The 20,271-nt window shown below is 44.7% G+C and overlaps 4 protein-coding genes across 6 annotated transcripts; 3 read left to right on the top strand and 1 right to left on the bottom strand.

The window, feature by feature from the left end:
- Positions 1–96: 96 nt before the first annotated feature.
- LOC130512949 (programmed cell death protein 10) lies at positions 97–10,627 on the bottom strand. 2 transcript variants are annotated; one of them, XM_057011450.1, is made up of 8 exons: positions 10,437–10,627; positions 4,452–4,682; positions 3,723–3,776; positions 3,138–3,255; positions 1,381–1,507; positions 1,158–1,236; positions 989–1,071; positions 97–909 (listed from the first exon to the last, which is right to left on the bottom strand). In XM_057011450.1, exons 2-8 carry the CDS (start codon positions 4,539–4,541, stop codon positions 828–830), a joined length of 633 nt encoding a protein of 210 aa, XP_056867430.1. In that variant the 5' UTR covers positions 4,542–4,682; positions 10,437–10,627; the 3' UTR covers positions 97–827. The 2 variants fall into 2 exon arrangements, with proteins under 2 accessions (XP_056867430.1, XP_056867429.1); XM_057011449.1 differs by lacking the exon at positions 10,437–10,627 and adding an exon at positions 5,720–5,905.
- LOC130540404 (inositol-3-phosphate synthase 1-A-like) lies at positions 9,759–15,534 on the top strand. Of its 2 annotated transcripts, none has more exons than XM_057059523.1 (11): positions 9,759–10,031; positions 10,296–10,412; positions 10,485–10,646; positions 11,156–11,285; positions 11,527–11,720; positions 11,803–11,952; positions 12,526–12,741; positions 13,097–13,261; positions 13,355–13,468; positions 13,830–14,047; positions 14,168–15,534. In XM_057059523.1, exons 2-11 carry the CDS (start codon positions 10,299–10,301, stop codon positions 14,355–14,357), a joined length of 1,653 nt encoding a protein of 550 aa, XP_056915503.1. In that variant the 5' UTR covers positions 9,759–10,031; positions 10,296–10,298; the 3' UTR covers positions 14,358–15,534. The 2 variants fall into 2 exon arrangements, with proteins under 2 accessions (XP_056915503.1, XP_056915504.1); XM_057059524.1 differs by lacking the exon at positions 9,759–10,031 and adding an exon at positions 10,049–10,067.
- Positions 15,535–15,672: 138 nt separating this feature from the next.
- Positions 15,673–17,698, top strand: tpgs1 (tubulin polyglutamylase complex subunit 1). The gene is given in 3 exon segments (XM_057011436.1): positions 15,673–15,721; positions 15,724–16,012; positions 16,337–17,698. Coding segments are annotated over 3 exon segments (987 nt in total). The 5' UTR covers positions 15,673–15,675; the 3' UTR covers positions 16,989–17,698.
- A 40-nt stretch (positions 17,699–17,738) lies between these two features.
- LOC130512942 (uncharacterized) lies at positions 17,739–19,980 on the top strand. The gene is made up of 4 exons (XM_057011444.1): positions 17,739–17,941; positions 18,488–19,035; positions 19,109–19,269; positions 19,361–19,980. The coding sequence occupies exons 2-4, from the start codon at positions 18,823–18,825 to the stop codon at positions 19,791–19,793; spliced, it is 807 nt and encodes a 268-aa protein (XP_056867424.1). The 5' UTR covers positions 17,739–17,941; positions 18,488–18,822; the 3' UTR covers positions 19,794–19,980.
- Positions 19,981–20,271: the final 291 nt, after the last annotated feature.

The raw sequence follows: 20,271 nt of genomic DNA, 5'->3' as shown, positions 1-20,271 counted from the left end.
TATAGTCAAAACCGCATATCCCATTACCTCCCGCTTCACATGCATGTTTCGCGGGAGGGAAGACACAAAAAAAAAAACAACCAAGAAAACATCATAATTTGGAAACTATTTATTGAACATTTGCAACCAGATATCAGTTAAATACAGAACTTTCAATCCTCTGTCTACATCCCAACAGCAGGGACAGGCTCCACTTCATTACACTCAGAGGGAATGTTACAGGACTTGGTAAGGCGCACGCTGTGCTAGAAGTCAATTTGGCTTTCTGTCTTCGGATAAATCACGAGAAAATGAGTCTGCCTCTAAAATGTCCGACGGCGTTCGCCCTCCTCGCCGGGAGCCCAGAAGAGAGAAAACCAGCACAGAGGAGTGAGAGGAGACCCTACTAAAAGCGAGCTGAGATGTGCGGCCATGATTGGAAGAAGAGAGAAAAAAGAGCTAAAAGTAAAGTGATGAACATGAAGTGAATATTAGAAAAAAATGGCAATTAGTCGTTAAAGGACACCTCGCCTCACCTCCTCCCAGAGACCGGGGTTATAAATTAAAACTCTCCGACTAAAAATCAAAACAAGACCGGGCCCATTCTGTTCCATTTCAAGACTGGAAAAATCCTCATTGAAAGAAAAAAAGGGGGGTGGGGGGAAATGGCACTTTTCAGTCTTTTGAATTGGAATCTAGAATATCAACTTCAATGGAATCGACCCCAACCCTAAAATCAACTCTTTCTAATTTACATATATGGGTCAGGCGCTCTCCACGCTTTCATCATTCGAGCAGTCGCCACCCCCCCTCGATGGTGGGAGTGTGTGTGTGTGTGCCTCCGGAGGCTAGGCCACGGTCTTGAAGGTCTGCAGTATGAGGTTAGTCTGGTGGATGAGCCGGTTTGCGCTGATGAAGACATTTATTGCCCTGGAAACAGAGGAGGAGGAGGAGTTTAAGTGGACAAAACAAACAGGCCGCCGTCCCCCCTCAGACCTCCCACACTCACTTTCCGTCTTTGAAGTATGTTTTGAGGGTGTCGCTGAAACTTTTAGAATATTTCACAAACTCCTTTTTCTGGTGCTCCAGGGCCTTGATAAGAAAAAACAAGAGGAAAATCATGAAAGAAGAAAAAAACCTCCCGTATTTAAAGTGCTCGTGTGGGTCCTGATACTCACTCTGCGATTCTGGTACTGATATTTCTTAATGACGTTGTTGACTGTGTCCAGGAGCTCCTTGATGGCGCTCGCTATGTCTCTGCAGGCAAACAAAACAGCACCAGACTGAGGGACACGCACAGCATCACCACCCTGGCCAGTGAGGCCAGTATTGTGAGCAGGCGGTGGCGTGTGCCACATCAGCTGCTGTATTTACGCCCCGTCTGCAGCCTGTTCCACTCACTTGATAGTCTGAAGGAAGCGTACTCTGTCACTGATCTCATCAGGGATTTTGCTGAGGATGTGTTTCAGAGCTCTGGCCTTCTCGTTCAGGTCCTGGAACTCCTGCTCGGGCCGGTCAATCATGAACTCTGCAGAAAAATCACGTTCTTAGCTCCTTTCTAGAGAAGTTGAAGAGCTGAACGCTCCCAGTGAAAGGAAATTCCTTTTTAATCATTCATCATCACCAGAAAATGTTTTCTTTCCAAATGAACGCAGATTTCTTCAAATGCCACATTTGCACATGTGGACAATTACGTCCACAGATTGTTTTTCTGCAGCACTCTCCAAGCTGTCAGCATGCAGCGGGTCAGGCTCAGGCCAGAGAACGTCTTTCATATGCTGCTCGCCACCATCCCCACCAAGAATAAATCAGACACGTTGCCATTCTGGCCCAGCTGGATCCTCATCAAACTCTTCAGATTTGGATGCTCTCTTTAAAGCAGAATTCCTGACCCCATTATTTATTGATGGTCCCTTATCCAAAATAAACAGCCATTAATTTTGCTCTGTGCTTATTCAATAGTGATTCAACACATTAAAAAAAGAGGCAAAATCTTGGCTCTTAAATAAAAAGATCGGATAATGAAATCATTTATGGTGTACGCTGTAAAAGCTGGGACACTTTAAACTGAGGACTCTGGGATGTAAAACTGGCATTTTTACGTGTCCAAGCACCCTGTGTCGTCGCTACCTGTGACGTTTTTAACAGATCAAAGCGCTTGAAGATTCTGTGAATAATTCTGCATTTGTGGCTCAGCAATTTTATTGGTGTCAACATCTTTTTGTCTATTGAAATATGCTCCCCCTTAAAATATGAATTAAAACGTCAAAATGAAGGGACCGCCTGTTGATGATGGCTGTTGAGGTGGAAATAAAGGGGGAGAACACTGAGGAGCACCGGGACTACTGGGGGCTCGGTGCAAATATATCTGGACATGTATTTAGAGTAATGTGTCGATCTCGGGCGTAAAGCTGTTGTCAGACCTCCGTCGCTCCTCAGATAACGTTGTTATGGCGGCAGCAACAGCATTACACCATCGAACTGAGTGAATGGGCAAAATTGAATGCACTGCTTTGGAGACAACAGCGAACCGTAGCCCTCGGGAGGACAACGTTCCACTGACGGGATGAAACCCCTGTGGCGTCACACGCCGCACACATGCGGCCACATTGGGCTCAGCGTTTTTAGCGCTGTGTTTGGGGTGAAATAACCCTAAAACGGCCAATCACATTGTTTAATAATCACCTAATAGAAGCTAAAGCCTGAAAACACAAAGCGATTCGGGTCTGGAACTCTGCTTCGACCGGAACAGCCTCCCAGGAGCCTGTGCAGCTCAATGGCGTGATTCACGAGGGCGGCGTGCAGAGGCTGGTGTCAACCCCAAAGGTGGAAAAGTTTCATCCTCATCATCACCTCCAGCGTGACCTCGGACTCACCGAACTGAACTCCGGGGAATGTTCAGCTGCCTGGAAATTCTTTATTATCCAGCAAAGGAATTACTTTTCAATAACTCCTTTGGAGGAAAGGCTCGTTCATTTATCTTCGTTGCATAATAGCTACACGTATTGATTAACCTGTAACAGGCGCGCCGACATGCCCATACATCTTTACTCTGTTATCTCCCAATCCCTGCCCTTGGGCGTGTTTCTACCAGAGCCGAGCAGCTCCGGTACACACCGACCCGGTGCAGGAAGGCGCGGGCTAGCACGGCGGCTCACCTTCCACGTCATCGGCTGCCATGCGCAGTAGCGATTCGGTGAAGTTGATCTGGACGTTCTTCTTCTCCAAGATCTTCATTATGATGTCCTGAGTCAGGCCAGGGTTCTCCCGCTCCGCCTGACAGAGTCACGGGGAGAAGAGCGACTTATTCATGAGGAGGAGGCACGTTTTCCACCGTCTATGAGTGAATGAACGATGAAAAGCTTTCCTGATAAATAATTCAATAACGAATCATAAGGGCCACAGAGAACGGGAGCGGCTCCAGACAGCGAGACAGCTGAACAATGACCCACATCTGTCATAGTAAACAGCTGTAAGGTGATCACACGTGCGCTTCCACCTCATGAATACTTCATCTGTGCTCTCAGAGAACACCGAGGCTGTCTGCAGAGGTCCAATCACAACCGTTACTGCAACATTAAGAGTAAACGGTGTGTGAGCCCCCGCCGACGCGGCACCAAAACACACTTTAGGTATTAGCCTGTGGGATAATTAAGGACGTCTATTTTTTGGTGATTAATCCCAAGTTTCACTTTCTCCGAGCAGGCCGTGCTGGTGGCGTTGTGATTCCTGCTGCGTCTTACCTTTATGAAGGCTGCTCTGAGTGTCTGAGCTGCTGAAAGGTTGATCCTCTCGAGCTACAGAGGAGACAGAACAGAGGACAGACTCCGTCACAGTAAATCACAGGAACATTTTACAGTCCCTCACAGCACAGACTCATCCAGGGCTTAACGCAAACTCTCGGGCAGGATTTAAAACTATATTACACGTTTCCTAGAGCGGAAAACTGCTGTCAGTTTGCTTTGTGATTTAATTATAAAAGGAAACTGCTGTCTGTTAGACTTTTCCTTGTTATTTTATAATCACAGTGTAAAATCAATTTTAAAACTTATTTGTTTTCAGGAAATTGGGTCCAATTTAAAGCAACATTAAGATTGACCGAGTCAATGTGCAGGAAAGCTCAGATTAAAGGTCAAATAGACGATAAGAACTGGTCAATAGCCACGCTACTTCTGCTGATAACAAATTATTAAAACCAGATTGTTGAACTCCAACTCAATTCTTACGCTGACCTTTATGCACATGTGAAGGCGGGCCATGCTGGGGTGTAATTAGTAACCAATTAGAACCATCCCAGGGGTTTATTAGGCGTCTTTGTGCTAAACCACTACAGTTTACAATAAATAAACGGAAATATAGGGAAACTGGAACCATGATTTAAGCTCATCTCCAGTTTTGCTCGTCAGAAGTTGAGATGTTGCATGAGGGAATGGAAGATTTGTAGCGTAAAGAGGTGGTTGTTGCTCCCGTACCTCGTTGAAAACTGGGTACATCACTGCGTACAGCGTCATGGATACCATGGAGTTTGTCTCCGCTTCATTCTTCATCTCCTCCATTGTCATCCTCCAGGGAGGAGCAGCTCACGTTTAGAAGGTGATGAGGAAACTGTTGCTCATGCACGCTCACAAACGCACACACTCACCCACACCCACACACTCACTCACACACTGTGAAACCCGAGCACGCTCCAGAGTGACAAGTGCCTCCAAAGAAAAGAAAGAAATCAGCCAGATATTTAGATAATGTAGGTTGTCTTGGCATACAATTAAACAGATAAACGTGGAATTACATTTATTTGAGTGGAAATCATTTGTGACAAGTTATCTGTGACCCTAATGCTGCGCAATGACGTCACGTTGAGGTTATAAAATATATCCTTTATCAAGTAGCCATAGTTGACCAGCCTTTCCGTGCCTTAAAATCACTCTAAGAGAATTTTTAAAAATTATTTATCACCGCTACGCAATGGTCACTGTATATTATTGAGGTAGTCTTAAACATGGTTATGTATCTATAGCTTCTCTCTATCTAACTATCTATCTATATGTAGCTCTGCGTTTCCTACATAAGGAAGGGAGTGACAGTCATATTCTGTTACCTGCCACAAGACAATAACGCCTTTGTCACCAAATCACACCCTAAATCTGGACAAAACAATTATCTAATAATCGGGATAAGGACAATGTGGTTCCACTCGAGTTTGCGGGGAAAGACACACTAGTGTTATGCTAACTTTGGTAACTGATAAACTCTTTGTGTATTTTGCGGTATCAAATTTCGCCTTCAGTTCAGACTAAAAGGGACGCATCTATAATATCTGTCTGACACGAATATTGGCTAAACAACTGGCTACATTTACTATCTAAAACAGCTTTCAGCCCCAGGTAACAGCTAACCTGGTCGGCTAAATGGGCATGACAATCGAAACAGGGCATAGAAATACAGCCGAGTATTCTCACATTATCCAAAGGCGGGCGCAATAAAACAGCGTGAACGTTGCGATAAATGACTCCATGCGACGACAATTAAACCCAGATCTGTCGAAAACAGGACACTATTGAGGCCTATGGCCGATCAAATCAACGGTAGCGGGATGCTAGCAGTTAAACGCGTAGCCTGCGCGTTAGCTTCAGTAATCTAGATCTATTTGATTTTTCTATGGCCTAAAGCGCCACCGAGAACCTCTATTTGGCGAACGTGTGAGTCGCGATATGTCCATCAAACATGTACTCGTATCTACCTTTGGTCTGACTTCTTTTAAAGCCTGGTTTCGCCGTCGATTGCCTTCTTAGCTGCTATGTTTTCTTTACAACTTAAGGCGGAAGTTTTTTTGGACTGGCCTCGGCGACATCTTCCGCAACGTCAGCAGGCGCCGTCCAATCAGAAGGCGAGCGACCAGCGACTCACTCTTTGATTTGTTTATATTAAAACCTTCTGTAATTTCCTTTGGGAACACCAAATTCTTAATTTGATCATGCTAATCCCAGAGCAGAAGGAGGCCTGGATGCATAGATTTTGTTTGCTCAAGGATTTCAGACACAAGGTTGGTTGTAAGCGCACAGCGGTGGTAATTAAGCACCAAACATGGTAAAAGACAAATGAAATATGTTAGTTATGGAATCCGTGAAAGTCGAAGAAAAGTTGTTATAGTATTTCCCCACCATCCCCTCACTTGCTCCACAGCTGCCTATCTAGTGCCTCAGAAAATGTCCTGTTTATTGTCTCCCCCACAAATTTTGAAATAAGATATCCGCCCCTGGTTGCGTCTAACCTGAGGCAGCATGCACTGGACAGAGAGGGACACAGCTGTCAACTGATCACCATCTGGTGGTGAGTTGGGTCAGGTGGCATAAAAAAAATCCTGGACAAACCAGGTAAGACCAGATGTATAGTACAGGTGACCTGGGAATGCCAGAGGGAGGTCCTTGTCCAAGAGGCAATTTATTCCCACCTCCAAAGGAGCTGTTTGCACATCCGTGGCGAGACTTTTGGGGGGTGCGTAGAAGACAGGTATATATTTCACCAGACATTTTGTTACAGCTTTTACATCTTTGTCTTATAGGTCCTATAGGTGCCTCAAGGGGCAGTAACCCTTGGACACCACGTCGGGCCCCTGTGGTCAGGGAAGGTGCCATCTGAAGAAGGATTCCTTTGAGGACATGTTGTTTCAGAGGACTCTGGAAGCAGTGCTGAGGTACTAACAGACCCAAAGGGCAGCAGCCATGGCTGTGGATGTGAAAGGAATTCAGTGATGCTATTGAGAAAGACGTCTCTGGTGGAGTGATTCTGGAAGACTGTCTGGCACCTCAGGAAGGGGAAAAGGTGAAACATCCAAGCTGTGAACAGCTGTGTACATCAGGGATGGAACTCTGTTCACCTCAACTGAGAAGGCCATAGGATGGTGGATAGAACACTTTGGTGATCTTTTGAACCCCTTGTCCTTTTTGATCGAGACAGAACTGAAGGATGAGTGGAGGCATTGTTTTTTTCCCTGAGTGAAGTCACTAAGGTCGTCAAACAACTCTGCAGTGGAAAAGCCCCAGAGACTGATGAGATACCTCCAGATGTGCTGAAGGCTCTGGGTATTGAGGGGCTTTCCTAGTTGCCATGCCTTATCAACATGCGTGGAGACTGGGTGTGGTACCAAAAGAGGAGTAAACCGGGGTGGCAGGACCACTCCCAGTATTCTGCACAGCACACGATGATGCTGCATGTGATACCAGGTGTACCATAAGCTTTAGTCTATCCTTTTGTGTCCGTACATAAATGTACTTCCGGCATTATCTAAGACCTCCCACAGCAGGCGAGTTTGCACATTTACTCTGTGGATCCGGAGAAGGGATGCTCTGTGGGAGGTGTTGCCGGAGTTTGGGATGAGGGGAGTTCCTTGTTGAGGCAATCCAGTCTTTATATTCCCTAAGCAAGAGTTGTGTACGTACAGTATATACGGCAGTAATTCGGACTTGTTCCTGAGGAGGGGTTACAGGTCGGTGACCCGAAGATTTTTTGCTAATGATGTGGTCTTGACCACCGTTCTTACATCAGCACTGCTTGCTTGATCAATTCGCTGCTGAGTCTGAAGCAGCAGGGATTAGCATCGGCACCTCTAAATCCGAGACTATGGAAAGAGATGGATTGCGTACTCCAGGTGGATGATGCTTTTTTGCCCTTAATGACGGAGACTAAGAATCTCGGGGGCTTATTCACAAGAACCAGAGCAGCCTGCCTTTGCAATTGCTGTGCCACACGTTTTTGATAAAGAGGGAACTGAGCCAGAAGGCAAAGCTCTCAATCTGCCGTTCAATCTTCATTCCTGTTTCCAAGGTCAAGGATACAAGCGGCTGAAATGGGTTTTCTCCGCTGGGCGGCTGGCGTTTCCCTTGGAGAGGTGCTCAGTAATTCAGGGGAGATTTGGAATAGAACTGCTTCTCCTGAGTACAGAAAGGAGTCTGTTGATATGGTTTGGGCACCTGATTAGGATGCCCCCATGCCAGCTTCCTAGCTATATAACGTTCCTGGCTTGTCCAACTGGGAGAAAACACTGGTGGAGTCCCAGGACCAGATGGAGTGATTATTACTTCACTTGGGCCTGGAAGTACGCCAAGTAAAGGGAAGTCTGGAGGTCTTTGATAAGCAGAAGACAATGGATGGAAATGAAAACCCTTATTTTATTTTTTCATATGCCATATTATATTATAATAAAATAATCAACATTCCACCAATGCTCCCTTTTGGCGTATAAAACTGTCGTAAGGGACATAAACTATGTACTTCTTTTAAATAATGACTACGATGACGACTGTTCACAACTTTTCAGTCCCTTACAAAGTCTTACTTGGTGCTATACCCAGCGGAACAGTTCAACTGGTAAAAAAACAAACCCGTGTGTTTTATGTAACAGGAATATTATTGAGCCTCCAATGAAGTTTGATGGAATTAATCTAGTATTTAGTAAGTGTAAGTGCACTTTAAATTGCCCCATTTATTTCATCAGTGTGATATATTTAAGAGATTTTCGAATGAATTAGAATTCTATTTCTTCAGACTTAATGTAAATTTACATTATTATCTCCACCTGAAAGATGTGATTTGTTAATTTAATGGCTCAGAAAATGGTGCTATTGTTTTCCTCATTAACTTCATTATCCTGTATACAAAATTCTTTATTTATACAATTTGCCAATTCAAAACAAATCTTTGCCAATTTCTCATTGAGTTAGAAGATAAAAAGGATGAAAAGCAGTTAAAGTAATAATTTTTAATTTTTTTTTTTTACTGCCTCCAGCTAAATGTTGGTCTTCCAGTCTTTGATAAGCCTACTTTACATCTACCCTAAATATTTTTCTGTCATCAATCATCAGGTTGTTGTTTTTTACTGTTTACTACCTAATGTCATTGTAGTTTTGAAATTGTACATAATCGTATAGATACTAAATACACAAATGTGTTTGAACAAGTATATTTGCTAAAATACTATTATTTATTTAGTGCTGTTCCAAAAGCAAATGTGTGTTCAATTAATTTGCTCCAGATAAAGCTCTCATACCCTGAAAATGGTCTGAAAAAGTCTGGGTGACATTATAGCTGGGTGTAGCCAGAGTCTGGCTAAATATGCAACAGGGGGTATGGATGTTATGTTAATTATGCTGACAAAAATGAGTACTATGAGTCTCGTGATGTATCAGCAGCCACCTCTTCGGCCATCACAAGCTCAATTGCAGCTGCCTTTTTGGACTTGTTGGATTATTCAGCATTATACCCAAAATCTGCTCTCAAAACTACTTTCCCCATGACAGAGAAATGGCTGCTCTCCTCACACATCCAACCAATGCTCTTTCTCTATGTATTAACCACTGAAATGGCTATGCCACCCTCTTCTCTTCTCAACCTCCAATTTCATACTGAATAAATTTTACTAAATTGAAATGATCCATTTCTTAAATTTGTTTCTGCGTATCAATCCCGGGTATTATTATGTTTTATTCCATTTTTATTTGTTTTAAATTTGCTCCTACATTTGTTAAGGCTGCTTGTGCTATTAAGTGCTATTAATAATACACACTGCTCTCGTTTAGCAAGGGTCGCTCCACTTTAAATATAGATATCCAATAATATGCCTGACGAACGTTAATTAATATTTTATTCATTTTAATTAAACGGACATAGACGACATAATTTTCTCAAGATCAGTTCGTTTTTTGTGGTTAATCGAGAAGCATTAAGAACGTAATTATTATTTTTTATAAACATAAAACTTCCTTGTTGACGCTGGAAAATTCCATCTCGGCCCAAAGCCACAGGCTCTTCGTTGTAGTTGCCACGTGATCGTTTTGCTCCCGCGTGCCGGTTACGACACACATTTCATTGGCTGGTGAGAAGAGGACGTCGGCAGAGCGCGGAAGATTATACGATCGCAGCGGAAGGTTGTTTTAGGTCAAAGAAAGCGTCTATCTATCTTCCCAGATAAGAGTTGTTGGACCGGGATCCCTGCAACCGGCTGCTGACTTCACCCTAATCGGACAGCTTCTGTGTGACTTCTAAATACGGATCAGGTGTTGTGACTTCCGGGATTTTCGCTCCATTCATTAGTTAGCACAATTTAAAATCCTATTCTCAATTTTCCTCGACAGAATTCCTCCAAGTAGTACTAACAGCACCTCCCCTCAGCGTAATAGACCTATCTGGGTAGTTAAAGAGGCTTTAAAATCGTAGATGGATGTTGCGGGGGCATGTCGAGGAAGTGCATGAATCATTTTGGTGCGATGGAGAACGTCTACTTCCTGTGCTGCAAGCTCAACTTTTATCGTGTGTTTCAGATCATGTCTGTTAACGTTCGCATCAACAGCCCCAATGTGCAGTACACAGATACGCACATCACGGCGCGCTATTCCTACCAGACCACTTCCGTGCACAGAGATGGGAACAACATCACGGTAACAATCCTGAGATGCGCATACCTGTAAGTGCGTCATCGGCGAAAACTCACGTCTCTGTTTGGAACGTAGGCGAGCCCCTGCGCCACAGAGATGACGTTCCGCACGGAGAGGCGTGTGCCCCGCCTGGGGGTCATGCTTGTGGGCTGGGGCGGCAACAACGGGACCACTGTCACAGCCGCGGTACTGGCCAACAGCCTGGGCCTTACCTGGAGTACCAAGACTGGCCAGAAGGTGAGTTGAAATGCCGCAGCCTTGCGTGTGCGTGCACGGTCAGACGAATATATTGTGAATGCAAACACTTCTCTGCAGTGCGATTGCTAATCTAAAAAATGAACGGAAATAAATTCAAAAAGGCAGTTAGTTGTTTGCATCGACGACATGGAACAACTTCACCATTGAAACTTTGATAATTGCTGTGTTCAGTATTGTGAGTGACTTCAAAGAGGCGTGTGCCCTGTTACACTCCTAATACGAATGTATTTATAGAAATATTGTAGCTCACTCTACAGCTTATTATGGCCTTGTTATGCCAACATGATCAGAAGATTAAGGAGTTGAGTGATGCTGTTCTTGGGAATTTTTCCTTATAAAGGCATATTTTTATCCTCCGAGTTTTCATTTCATGGTGGATGAGTTTCTCCTCTGGTCCTGTGGATAAACACACTTCTACGAAACCATAATTTCATTATTTGGAAATGTGGAATGATCCTCTTTCCTCTTCATGTCCCACATTCCCACAGAAAGCAAACTATTTCGGCTCCTTCCTGCAAGCGTCAACGGTGTGCTTGGGTTCAGGGCTTGAGGGCGATGTCAACATACCCTTCCGTGACCTCCTTCCTATGGTGCACCCCAATGACATCGTCTTCGATGGTACGAGAGTTTGCACTCAAACTGATAAAGTCAAACCTTTGACACACAAACAGAATGCAAAGGAATGTTGCAACAATTTGGGTTCAAAACCCTTCCTTAAGGTAAAGATGGAGCTGTATTATTGACTGATAGCGTTCAAATATAGCCGTGTAAGCTGTTTTGTAAACCGAGCCCTCTGAAAATTCAAGTGGTAAAGCGCACAAATTCTGCTGGAATTTCATAATTATACTTGTGATTATAGGCTGGGATATCTCTTCCATGGATCTTGGCTGTGCCATGGAGAGAGCCCAGGTGTTTGACTGGTCCTTACAAGAGCAGTTGCGACCACACTTGAGCCTCATGAAGCCAAGGCCATCTATTTATATCCCAGAATTCATTGCTGCTAACCAGGAGAGTCGTGCAGACAATGTGCTCACGGGGACCCTAGCCGATCAGGCACGTCTGGCCAAATCCTAATTATGCTGAATTGTCTCTGTATGTGATGTAATATGTATTCTCTGATTAAATGATCTTCCAGGTGCAGCAGATTAGAGCTGACATAAGGGACTTCCAGCAGTCCAGCGGTGTGGACAAAGTAATTGTCCTGTGGACTGCCAATACTGAACGGTTCACTGATATCGTTCCTGGGGTCAACGACAGTGCAGATGGCTTGCTAGCAGCTATCCAGGTGAGATATGGGCGCATTAGCAACTTTGCATGCGTTATATTAAATATTCTGCCTCATTAGAAACCAAGAATGCAGCTAAAAGTTCACTAAACTAATCAAAGCCACCCTAAATTACTGTAACTGTGTCCAGTGGCTGTGAGTTGCCCGATGAATATTTAATTTCTTCCTAATACGGAGGAACAAATGGTAATCCTCATCACATTTGGTAATTAATAAAGCTTAGAGGATGAAAAATGAGGAATGCAATTCTCTCATGAGCAGCTTTTTCATTTATACCAGATCAGAGGAAGAAAACGATGATTTGTCCCTCGTGGATGAGCACTTTTATCTGCTGTCTTCAGGGAGCTTGTTCTGCTGTCGGCATTAAGTGTCTTTGCTTGATTTACTGTATGATCTTCAGCAAATTGCTCGGTTTTGAAACGGGCATGAGGTTAACGTTAGATTAGAACTATAGAGATGATGTGAAGGGTCTCAGGGGAAAGGCAGTCTTGTGACTTGAGTTTCTTTTCTCGGTGGAAATGACACACTTGGCTGTCATCGCCTCTTTTTTTCTTTTAAATCTCTATCCATTAGGCTGGAGCAGAGGTTTCTCCCTCCTCTCTCTTTGCAGTGGCCAGCATACTGGAGGGATGTGCCTACATCAATGGATCCCCGCAGAACACTTTTGTGCCCGGGGTCATCGAGCTAGCTGTGCAAAAGGGAGTCTTTATTGGTGGCGATGACTTCAAATCCGGTCAGACCAAGATCAAGTCGGTGCTGGTGGACTTTCTGGTCAGCGCTGGAATTAAGGTCTGTGGAAAAAAAATCTACTCTAAACTAAACTAATAAACCATTATGTGGGAAACACTAACGATGCTGATATCAGCCAGTGAGCCTAAAATTAAATCTTACAAAGTAGATAATTTGAGATGTTTACTTAATCTTTGTAAATTTGCATGAATCCCACGTTTTCCAGAGGATACCCATTGGATATACGATCTCCAAGACTTTGCAGTTGGAGTCTGAACCTCCTACTGGCCAAATGACACATTTATTTAAACAAAGGATATGAAAATTACCTGTCTGCTTCAGACTGAGAGCACCTTGATGTAGAAGACCCCTTTATTCCTGGGAAATTTTAATGAGCTCCTGTACCCTTCAACAGCCGACCTCCATTGTCAGCTACAATCATCTCGGCAACAATGACGGGAAGAACCTGTCTGCCCCAGAGCAGTTCCGCTCTAAAGAGATCTCCAAGAGCAATGTGGTGGATGACATGGTCCAATCAAACCACATATTGTACAAGCCTGGAGAAAAACCAGACCACTGTGTGAGTAATTTGGGAGACGGGAAGATAATGATGTTCTCGCCCACGTATGAAGAAAACTGGCCAGGGTTCATAACTGTCTCTGCTCGATTCCAGGTGGTTATTAAATATGTCCCCTATGTAGGAGACAGTAAGCGTGCCATGGATGAGTATACTTCTGAAATAATGATGGGAGGGACCAACACTATTGCTATGCACAACACCTGTGAGGTTGGTATTTATCTACAAAACCAGTTCAGCAGCTTCCAGTGTGACTTTTATCTGCAGAATAAATGCTGTTGAGAGCTATTCTTCCTTATCTCACTGCAGCTCATTAGTGCCAGAGTATTACAGTTAATCCCTCTTGATGAGTCTTGGAACTAATTTCAAGTGACATCTTTAGGTCATTAGCGCAGTTAATTGGTGTTTCGGTAGTTTTAGCTCCTTATATTGAGCACTCGTGAAATATTGTGTGGTAAATGCACATTTATGTAACGCGTCTACTGATCAGTGACATCTTGGATGCAGAAATGCATTCATGACAAATAAGATGCATTTCTTAATCTCTTATATAATGCACTTTCTGTTGCAGGACTCTCTGCTAGCCAGCCCAATTATCCTGGACTTGGTAATCCTGACGGAACTCTGTCAGCGTGTGGCAGTCCAGCTACAGGGGGAGGAGGAATTCCAATCCTTCCACAGCGTCTTGGCACTTCTTGCCTTCCTCTGCAAGGCCCCCCTTGTCCCACCAGGGAGTCCTGTCATTAATGCATTCTTCCGCCAGAGGGCATGCATCGAGAACATCATGAGGTATGAAGATGGAATGGATACATCGTCTTCCTTGGCTGCGCTGAAGAATAAAATTAACTGCTCTTGTCTGTTTTGGAAAAGACCTTTTTAATGACATCTTTTCTTCCTCTTGTCTTCCAGAGCATGCCTGGGTCTTCCTCCTCAGAACTACATGCTGTTGGAACACAAATTGCAGAAAAATTTCTTATCACATATGAGCTGCAATGATAAAGTTTCTGCTTTGAAGAAAGTAGCCCTGGTGAATGGGACCAGCAAGCCATTAACAAATGGCTTCTGTACACATGAAGATGATGTAGCTTATGCAATGTAACAACACTACTGTCCCGTTACAGAATTGATGACTCCAACAGCAATCTTGTTCAAATTATATCAACGGCCTCATTGCTTGAAATCTGGACAGGGGTTTAAATATTTTTAATATATGTAATAAGATGGAAAACAAATGCAGCACAAAAGTCAATGACTGCAGCCTCTCAATTCAACATGTAAACATGAGATGCAAAATTTCTAAAATTTTGCTCCCAGTGTCAGACCTGCATACAGACTTGTTGACTACTGACGTCGAAATCTTCAGAAGTTTACTCAGACAGGCGCACGAACCAATTTCACCACAAATTGAGACCAGAAGCCAACGTTGCTTTTCAACCTTGTACAAGGGGGGCTCCACTCTGTTACAGACACGTCTGCTGTCGCGCTGTCCCAGAGAGTCTCCCCCCACCAGATTTGGTTCTTTTATTAACCTCAAGACACAGTAAAAGGTGTTTCCGTGGTAACATAGTTTGCATCAGCTCAGTCACGTTGCACATATTTTGGCTATATCGAAGCAGCCCTCGGCCTGCGCACAGGTGCACAGCCTTGAGAGCCCTAACCCAAGCAGATATCACACATTGTTATTCTGTTCTCTTCACAAACAAGCTCACATAAAGTTTCCCAGTTTACCCCAGTTGATCCTTCTCACATTATCCATGAAACTACTCTACTTTCATTAAAATAGCTATAGCATAAAAGGCAATTTGCGATATTTTACAATACTACTAATCCACTTATTATGTGTGTATATATATATTGCTGTTTAAATAACATTAGAAAGGTCTTTAGGCTCATGAGTTTTAGACACATCATACACCACAAAACTTGACCAAGCCTTGTGAAACTAAAATACAGTTGCGTGTTGTTGAAACAGAGTGTGGGGTTTTGATAGAGGAAAAAAAAAAATCATATTTTAAGACGCTTCCATGGATGATGCACTTTCTTTGCTAACTACTGGTTATTGTAATTCAGTAATTTATTGTCGTGTTTTAGGGAGTTTTCTTTATGTAGTGTTTGTTTAGTGACGTTTTAATTAGTAACAGGTAATTATATACAACAAACTTGTTTGAAATTTGTGTATTTTGTGATTCATATACTTCGTGATTGGCGTTTGTACGATTAAATTGTCCGATTGCACTATAAAGCCGACCAATACCGCCATATAAATATGGCTCAAATGTTGTCTAATCATTAGTATCTTTACAGGCGTTACCGTCCTATAAAATAGATTAAACCAAGCTGCAGCAAACTTCAACACTAACCATTTCCGGCCCTTAACTTCCGCTTCCGTCGCTGCGACACACGTGACGTCACCAGCTATGGCTGACAAAGAGAAGCGCCGGTCTGGTGCGACTCCTCCCGGGATGCCGAGAGCAGAGCCGCAAGGTCGGACACCGACAGGGAGTTCCTTTCGCAGGCCGGGGTGGGGGAACTGCTGCGCGGAGCCATCCTGAAGATGGTCGAAGCCAGGTCGGAGGACCCAATCGGCTTCCTGGCTGATCACTTTTGCCACCTGGCCTCCGTGACGGAGACCGGCGGCGGGACCGCAGGTGGTTGCGGAGATGTGGATCATCCGAACAGCAGCCCCGGAGCGCAGGAGCAGCAGCGCCTGAACCGGGCACTCTGGCACCTGCGCCTGGCTCACCATTCACAGAGGTTCGCTAATTTGATATTCCTGCCTTTGACTGCGCTGATACATGAAAATAACTCGCAAATTTAACTTTATGTCAGCTCGACTGTAGACGGACGCAGTCCTATTTAATATACATTACATTTAATTGGTCCCAAAAAATAATGGTTTGCGCAACATTAAATAACTATATCTGAAGGAAAGAGAATAGAAAGTGGTCAAGCGTTATTAAGTTGTTGTCTATACCATAACGTTACCAGTAAAACTCCAAATCGGAACGCTGGAATATATTCAATTACTATTACCGTACATATATTCATATCACTGTTAAACTTGTTTCTCACATCCAGTTCAGCCTTCAGCAACAATGTCCGTGTGGCCTATGACCTCTTGAACCTCCCTGGAACCTGTGGAGTTGACGTGGAAGGCCCTGCTGTCTCCAGCCCTGACAGCCCAACAGGAGGAGGAGGAGGAGGAGGAGGAGTGAGAGGAGGAATGTACTCACAGACTCTGCAGTGCCTGTGCAGTGAGGGTGGGGTTCCAGCCTCCACCTCTGCTCCTCTTCTGCGTCGCCTCCATTGCCACGACCACGAGGCTGTCCCTTACGACGTCTTCCGTCACGGCGTGCTCACGTGTGCGGTTTTCTCGGACTACATCCGGCAGGCCCAGAAGCTTTATGCTGAAGTATGCTGCCCAGATGAAGGGCCCGTCTCACGTGCACTGTGTCAGGCGGTGCTGGAAACCTTGAAAGAGGCCTTGGAGACATCCCAGGGCTGTGATTCAAACTGCTGCATGAATGCTAATGCGAATGCTAAATCCTGTTTGGAGGTTAATGTCAAGGCAATACGCTTCCTGGAAGCCAGTGCCAAGATTTCTCCACACAAGCTCGCCCAGGCAATGGCAGGAGCACAGACACGGGGCCTGGGGGGGAATATGGATGCAAAAGAGTTTGAGAATGCTGCAGCAGAACTGTTTATCACTAGAGTTAAGATAGTTTCTTAAATCTTTTGCCATTAGTCCATATATACAGAAGTCAATAAGGTAAACGCTAACCTACTAACCATAAATACACTAAATGCGGGCATTTACAGCAGTTTTCACTATTATACTGGTTTGGATCGGGGATAATCTGAGCAAGTCCATTGTCAGAGTTGAGATGGAATAGCATTCATCTGCATGTTTCACTTTTAAGCATTTTTTCAAGAAGTTCACAGGAATCCATAGGCTGTTTGGGAATGTCATGGCCTATTGATCGGCTAAAATAAATATATTTTAGTGTGGAACTCAAAACCAGGCATGTAATATACACACTGAGGCCTTGAAATGTAAATGGCTGCCCAATCTGTGAAACCACATTATTTTGAAAGAGAGAACAAGCAAGGTTGAATTTTATGCATTTCCATGGAAGGATTAAAATTCATAAAACAACATTAAAAACAGTGATCACAACTGTACAACAGGAAAGTAAGTGGGCAAAGCTGTTGAGCACATTTTAAATTGCTCTGATGTGAAATAAGCAATATTTTAGAATGTGACACAAAAAAAATCTCATACTCAAAAATGATGTATTTTATATTGGTAAAATGAATGTGTAACCCAGGAAAGTAGGATAAAAACATTCGCTTCCCTTGTTCATTGCACGTTTTCAGACACTAGGTGGCAGCAGTGATCTTGCACGATAAAAACAATAAACGAAGAAGAGGAAACCGGAAGTCGAGGCTTCGCTTACGTCAAACTTTTGTTTGTGTGCGTGTTTATGCTTCATATGTGCCGTGAATGTATGTATGAGGATGGAGGAGGATGAGCCGCTGCGGTCGTTCATGTTCCTCATGACGTACCTGCTGCTGAAGCGACGGAGGGACATCAGCAACGCCAACGCTCAGAGGCGGACTGAGATCCAGAGACGCATCCGGCATCGGCAGTATTTCTTCCAGAGACAGAGGAGGATGCTTCTGGTCGGCCCTTCTTTAAACTGCTAACTGCAGAACACACCAATTTCCATTTACGCTCAGCTGAATGTTCATGAAAACTAAAACACCACATTGAATCCTGCCTGTCACAGATTAATAATTGTGGTTTGAGGGACTTCAAGTGAAAAAATAAATAAATAGGGATTCAGGAATTTGCAATTCTACACATCGTGAAAATGAATTTGATCAAAAGTTGCGCAGTTTAAGATGTGAACGTGAAAGAGGCAGAAAAATAATTCTGCAGATTTCAGAACCACAAGAGTCATTATCCGAATAACTGAGCAACAAAAGCAACGCTCGTTTTCTTTCAGCAGTCCAATTAACCTGATCGGAGACTCTAAATTACAAGCAGCAAAAAAATCAAAATTAACTACTACTATGTTCATCCTGGTTCCAATGTGCAGCACGTAGAAATAGATAACTTAATGTGTTCCTAAATGTTTCCATCCCAAACTGTTATATTTTACTTTTTAATAGTAGATGCAAGTAGTTAATCTTGTTTTAACGTGTATTTATTGATATTCTGTGTAGATGATGATAGCGGGAGGGATCCGTTCCAACGTCCAAATCCGCACTCGCCCCTGGACCACCACCGCCAGCACTGACTGGTGGGAGAGAGTCGTGATGACGGAGTTCCAGCCGCCCGATTGGCTGGATAAGTTCCGCATGAGCCGGGAGACGTTCTTCTACCTCTGTGACAAGCTGAGGCCCCGCCTGACTCGCCAGGACACCACCTTCCGCTTGGCGCTCCGGTGGAGAAGCGCGTGGCCGTCGCTCTGTGGCGGCTGGCCTCCAATGTGGAATATCGCACCATCAGTGCGCTGTTTGGTGTGGGAAAATCCACCGTGTGCAGGTGTGTCCGGGACATGTGTCATGCCATCGTGGCACTCTTGAGCTCCATCTACCTGCGTCCTCCGAGCGGACAGGAGCTGCACGACTCAGCCCAGCATTGCTTATCCTCCTGGGGCTTCCCTCACTGTGTCGCCGCTATAGCAACGCTCCACACCGCCATCATCACCCCATCTAACAACGCGTCTGACTACGCCAACCCCGCTGGCTGGCTCTCCGTGCTCTCTCAGGTAGAAAAGCCGCGGCAAATACGCGCCCAGTGTTGGCATGTGGGTGACCTTAGATGCCGTGTTGTGGTTTCAGGTGGTGGTTAATGGCAGCGGGCAGTTCTGGGATGTGTGCGCCAGTTTCCCAGGTGGGACAGACCCGGCTGACATCCTGCAGAATTCGTCGCTGTGGGCCACAGCTGCAGAAGGCGGCCTGTCACCATCACCGCTTCCGATGTTCACGGGAAGACCGCTCAGGTTAAGACAGGAAATGTTAAAGTTCTTGAGAAAGACGCTACAGGGTTGAGTAGGTGTGTGTTCCTGACTGAAACCCAGCTGCTGTGTGTAGGTACGTGATACTGGGAGAGGCCTGTTACCCTCTCCAGAGCTGGCTGATGAAGGCCTATCCCGAAGAGGGGGGCAGGAGAGGGAGGAAAGCCACGCTGACAAAACCACAATGCCTCTTTAACCAGCAGCTCAGGAGAGCGCTGCGTGCACCAGAGGAGACGCTACTGAGGCTGAGGGCACGCTGGCAGTGCCTGAGCAAAAGGAACGACTGCGGCCTGGACGTGGTTCCCACCATGATTCTTGCCTGTTGCATTCTGCACAACATGTGTGAGTCCCACGGGGACGCCTTCATGGAGGCCTGGCAGGCGGAGGTCGTCGAGGCGGAGAGCCCTCAGCCCAGCCACAGGCAGCTCGTGGCAGCCAGCGCAGACCAGAGTCCCGCAGAAGAGGTCCGGGAACTCTTCTGCCAGTATTTTGAACAGCAAACTAGCTGAATCAAACACATGTGCCTTAATAAAAATCTGTCAATATTTTAACACTTAGCTTTAGGATAAGTTGTGTCAAACTGAGTCCTATGTGTGTAACATTTACACAGAACTGTAAATAATGCATAATGTATGTTCGGTATTGTAATTCAAATGTTACATTCATATAAACGTGTACAGTTCCTGTTTCCTTGGACTATTAGGTGGATTTTATGAGTGTAAATTTGGAAGAAAGAAGAGGCGCCATTTGTGGGCGTTCATTTCGTCGTTCCTCCTCATTTCAACTGCAGTCCCCTCTGGCGGCCACGAGGTGTCGCTGCAGACTCGCCACACGTTAACTCGTCATTATTAATTTGTCTTTCTGCGGATTCTTGAATAATATTGACGAAGTGGTCTGCGTGATTAAATATTTACGCATCGACGGTCAGGCGTGGCGATGTTTGACAGCTCTTCTCGGCGGCCGTCTGCACTTTCATGCATCAGGTGG

This window comes from Takifugu flavidus, chromosome 16 (assembly GCF_003711565.1).
Source record: "Takifugu flavidus isolate HTHZ2018 chromosome 16, ASM371156v2, whole genome shotgun sequence".
Taxonomy (NCBI): Eukaryota; Metazoa; Chordata; class Actinopteri; order Tetraodontiformes; family Tetraodontidae; genus Takifugu; species Takifugu flavidus.
The sequence above is the reverse complement of the archived record's forward strand: the minus strand, read 5'-3'. Positions and strand labels throughout refer to the sequence as shown.

Coding starts and splice junctions, on each gene's coding strand:
- LOC130512949 (XM_057011450.1), bottom strand. CDS start 4,541: ATGACAATGGAGGAGATGAAGAATGAAGCGGAGACAAACTCCATGGTA. Junction 1,237..1,380: donor CGCTTCCTTCAGACTATCAA/GTGAGTGGAACA, acceptor GTTTGCCTGCAG/AGACATAGCGAGCGCCATCA. Junction 910..988: donor ACATACTTCAAAGACGGAAA/GTGAGTGTGGGA, acceptor CTCTGTTTCCAG/GGCAATAAATGTCTTCATCA.
- LOC130540404 (XM_057059523.1), top strand. CDS start 10,299: ATGTCTGTTAACGTTCGCATCAACAGCCCCAATGTGCAGTACACAGAT. Junction 10,413..10,484: donor GAGATGGGAACAACATCACG/GTAACAATCCTG, acceptor TTTGGAACGTAG/GCGAGCCCCTGCGCCACAGA. Junction 11,721..11,802: donor CGGGGACCCTAGCCGATCAG/GCACGTCTGGCC, acceptor ATGATCTTCCAG/GTGCAGCAGATTAGAGCTGA.
- LOC130512942 (XM_057011444.1), top strand. CDS start 18,823: ATGTGTCATGCCATCGTGGCACTCTTGAGCTCCATCTACCTGCGTCCT. Junction 19,036..19,108: donor GGCTCTCCGTGCTCTCTCAG/GTAGAAAAGCCG, acceptor TTGTGGTTTCAG/GTGGTGGTTAATGGCAGCGG. Junction 19,270..19,360: donor TTCACGGGAAGACCGCTCAG/GTTAAGACAGGA, acceptor TGCTGTGTGTAG/GTACGTGATACTGGGAGAGG.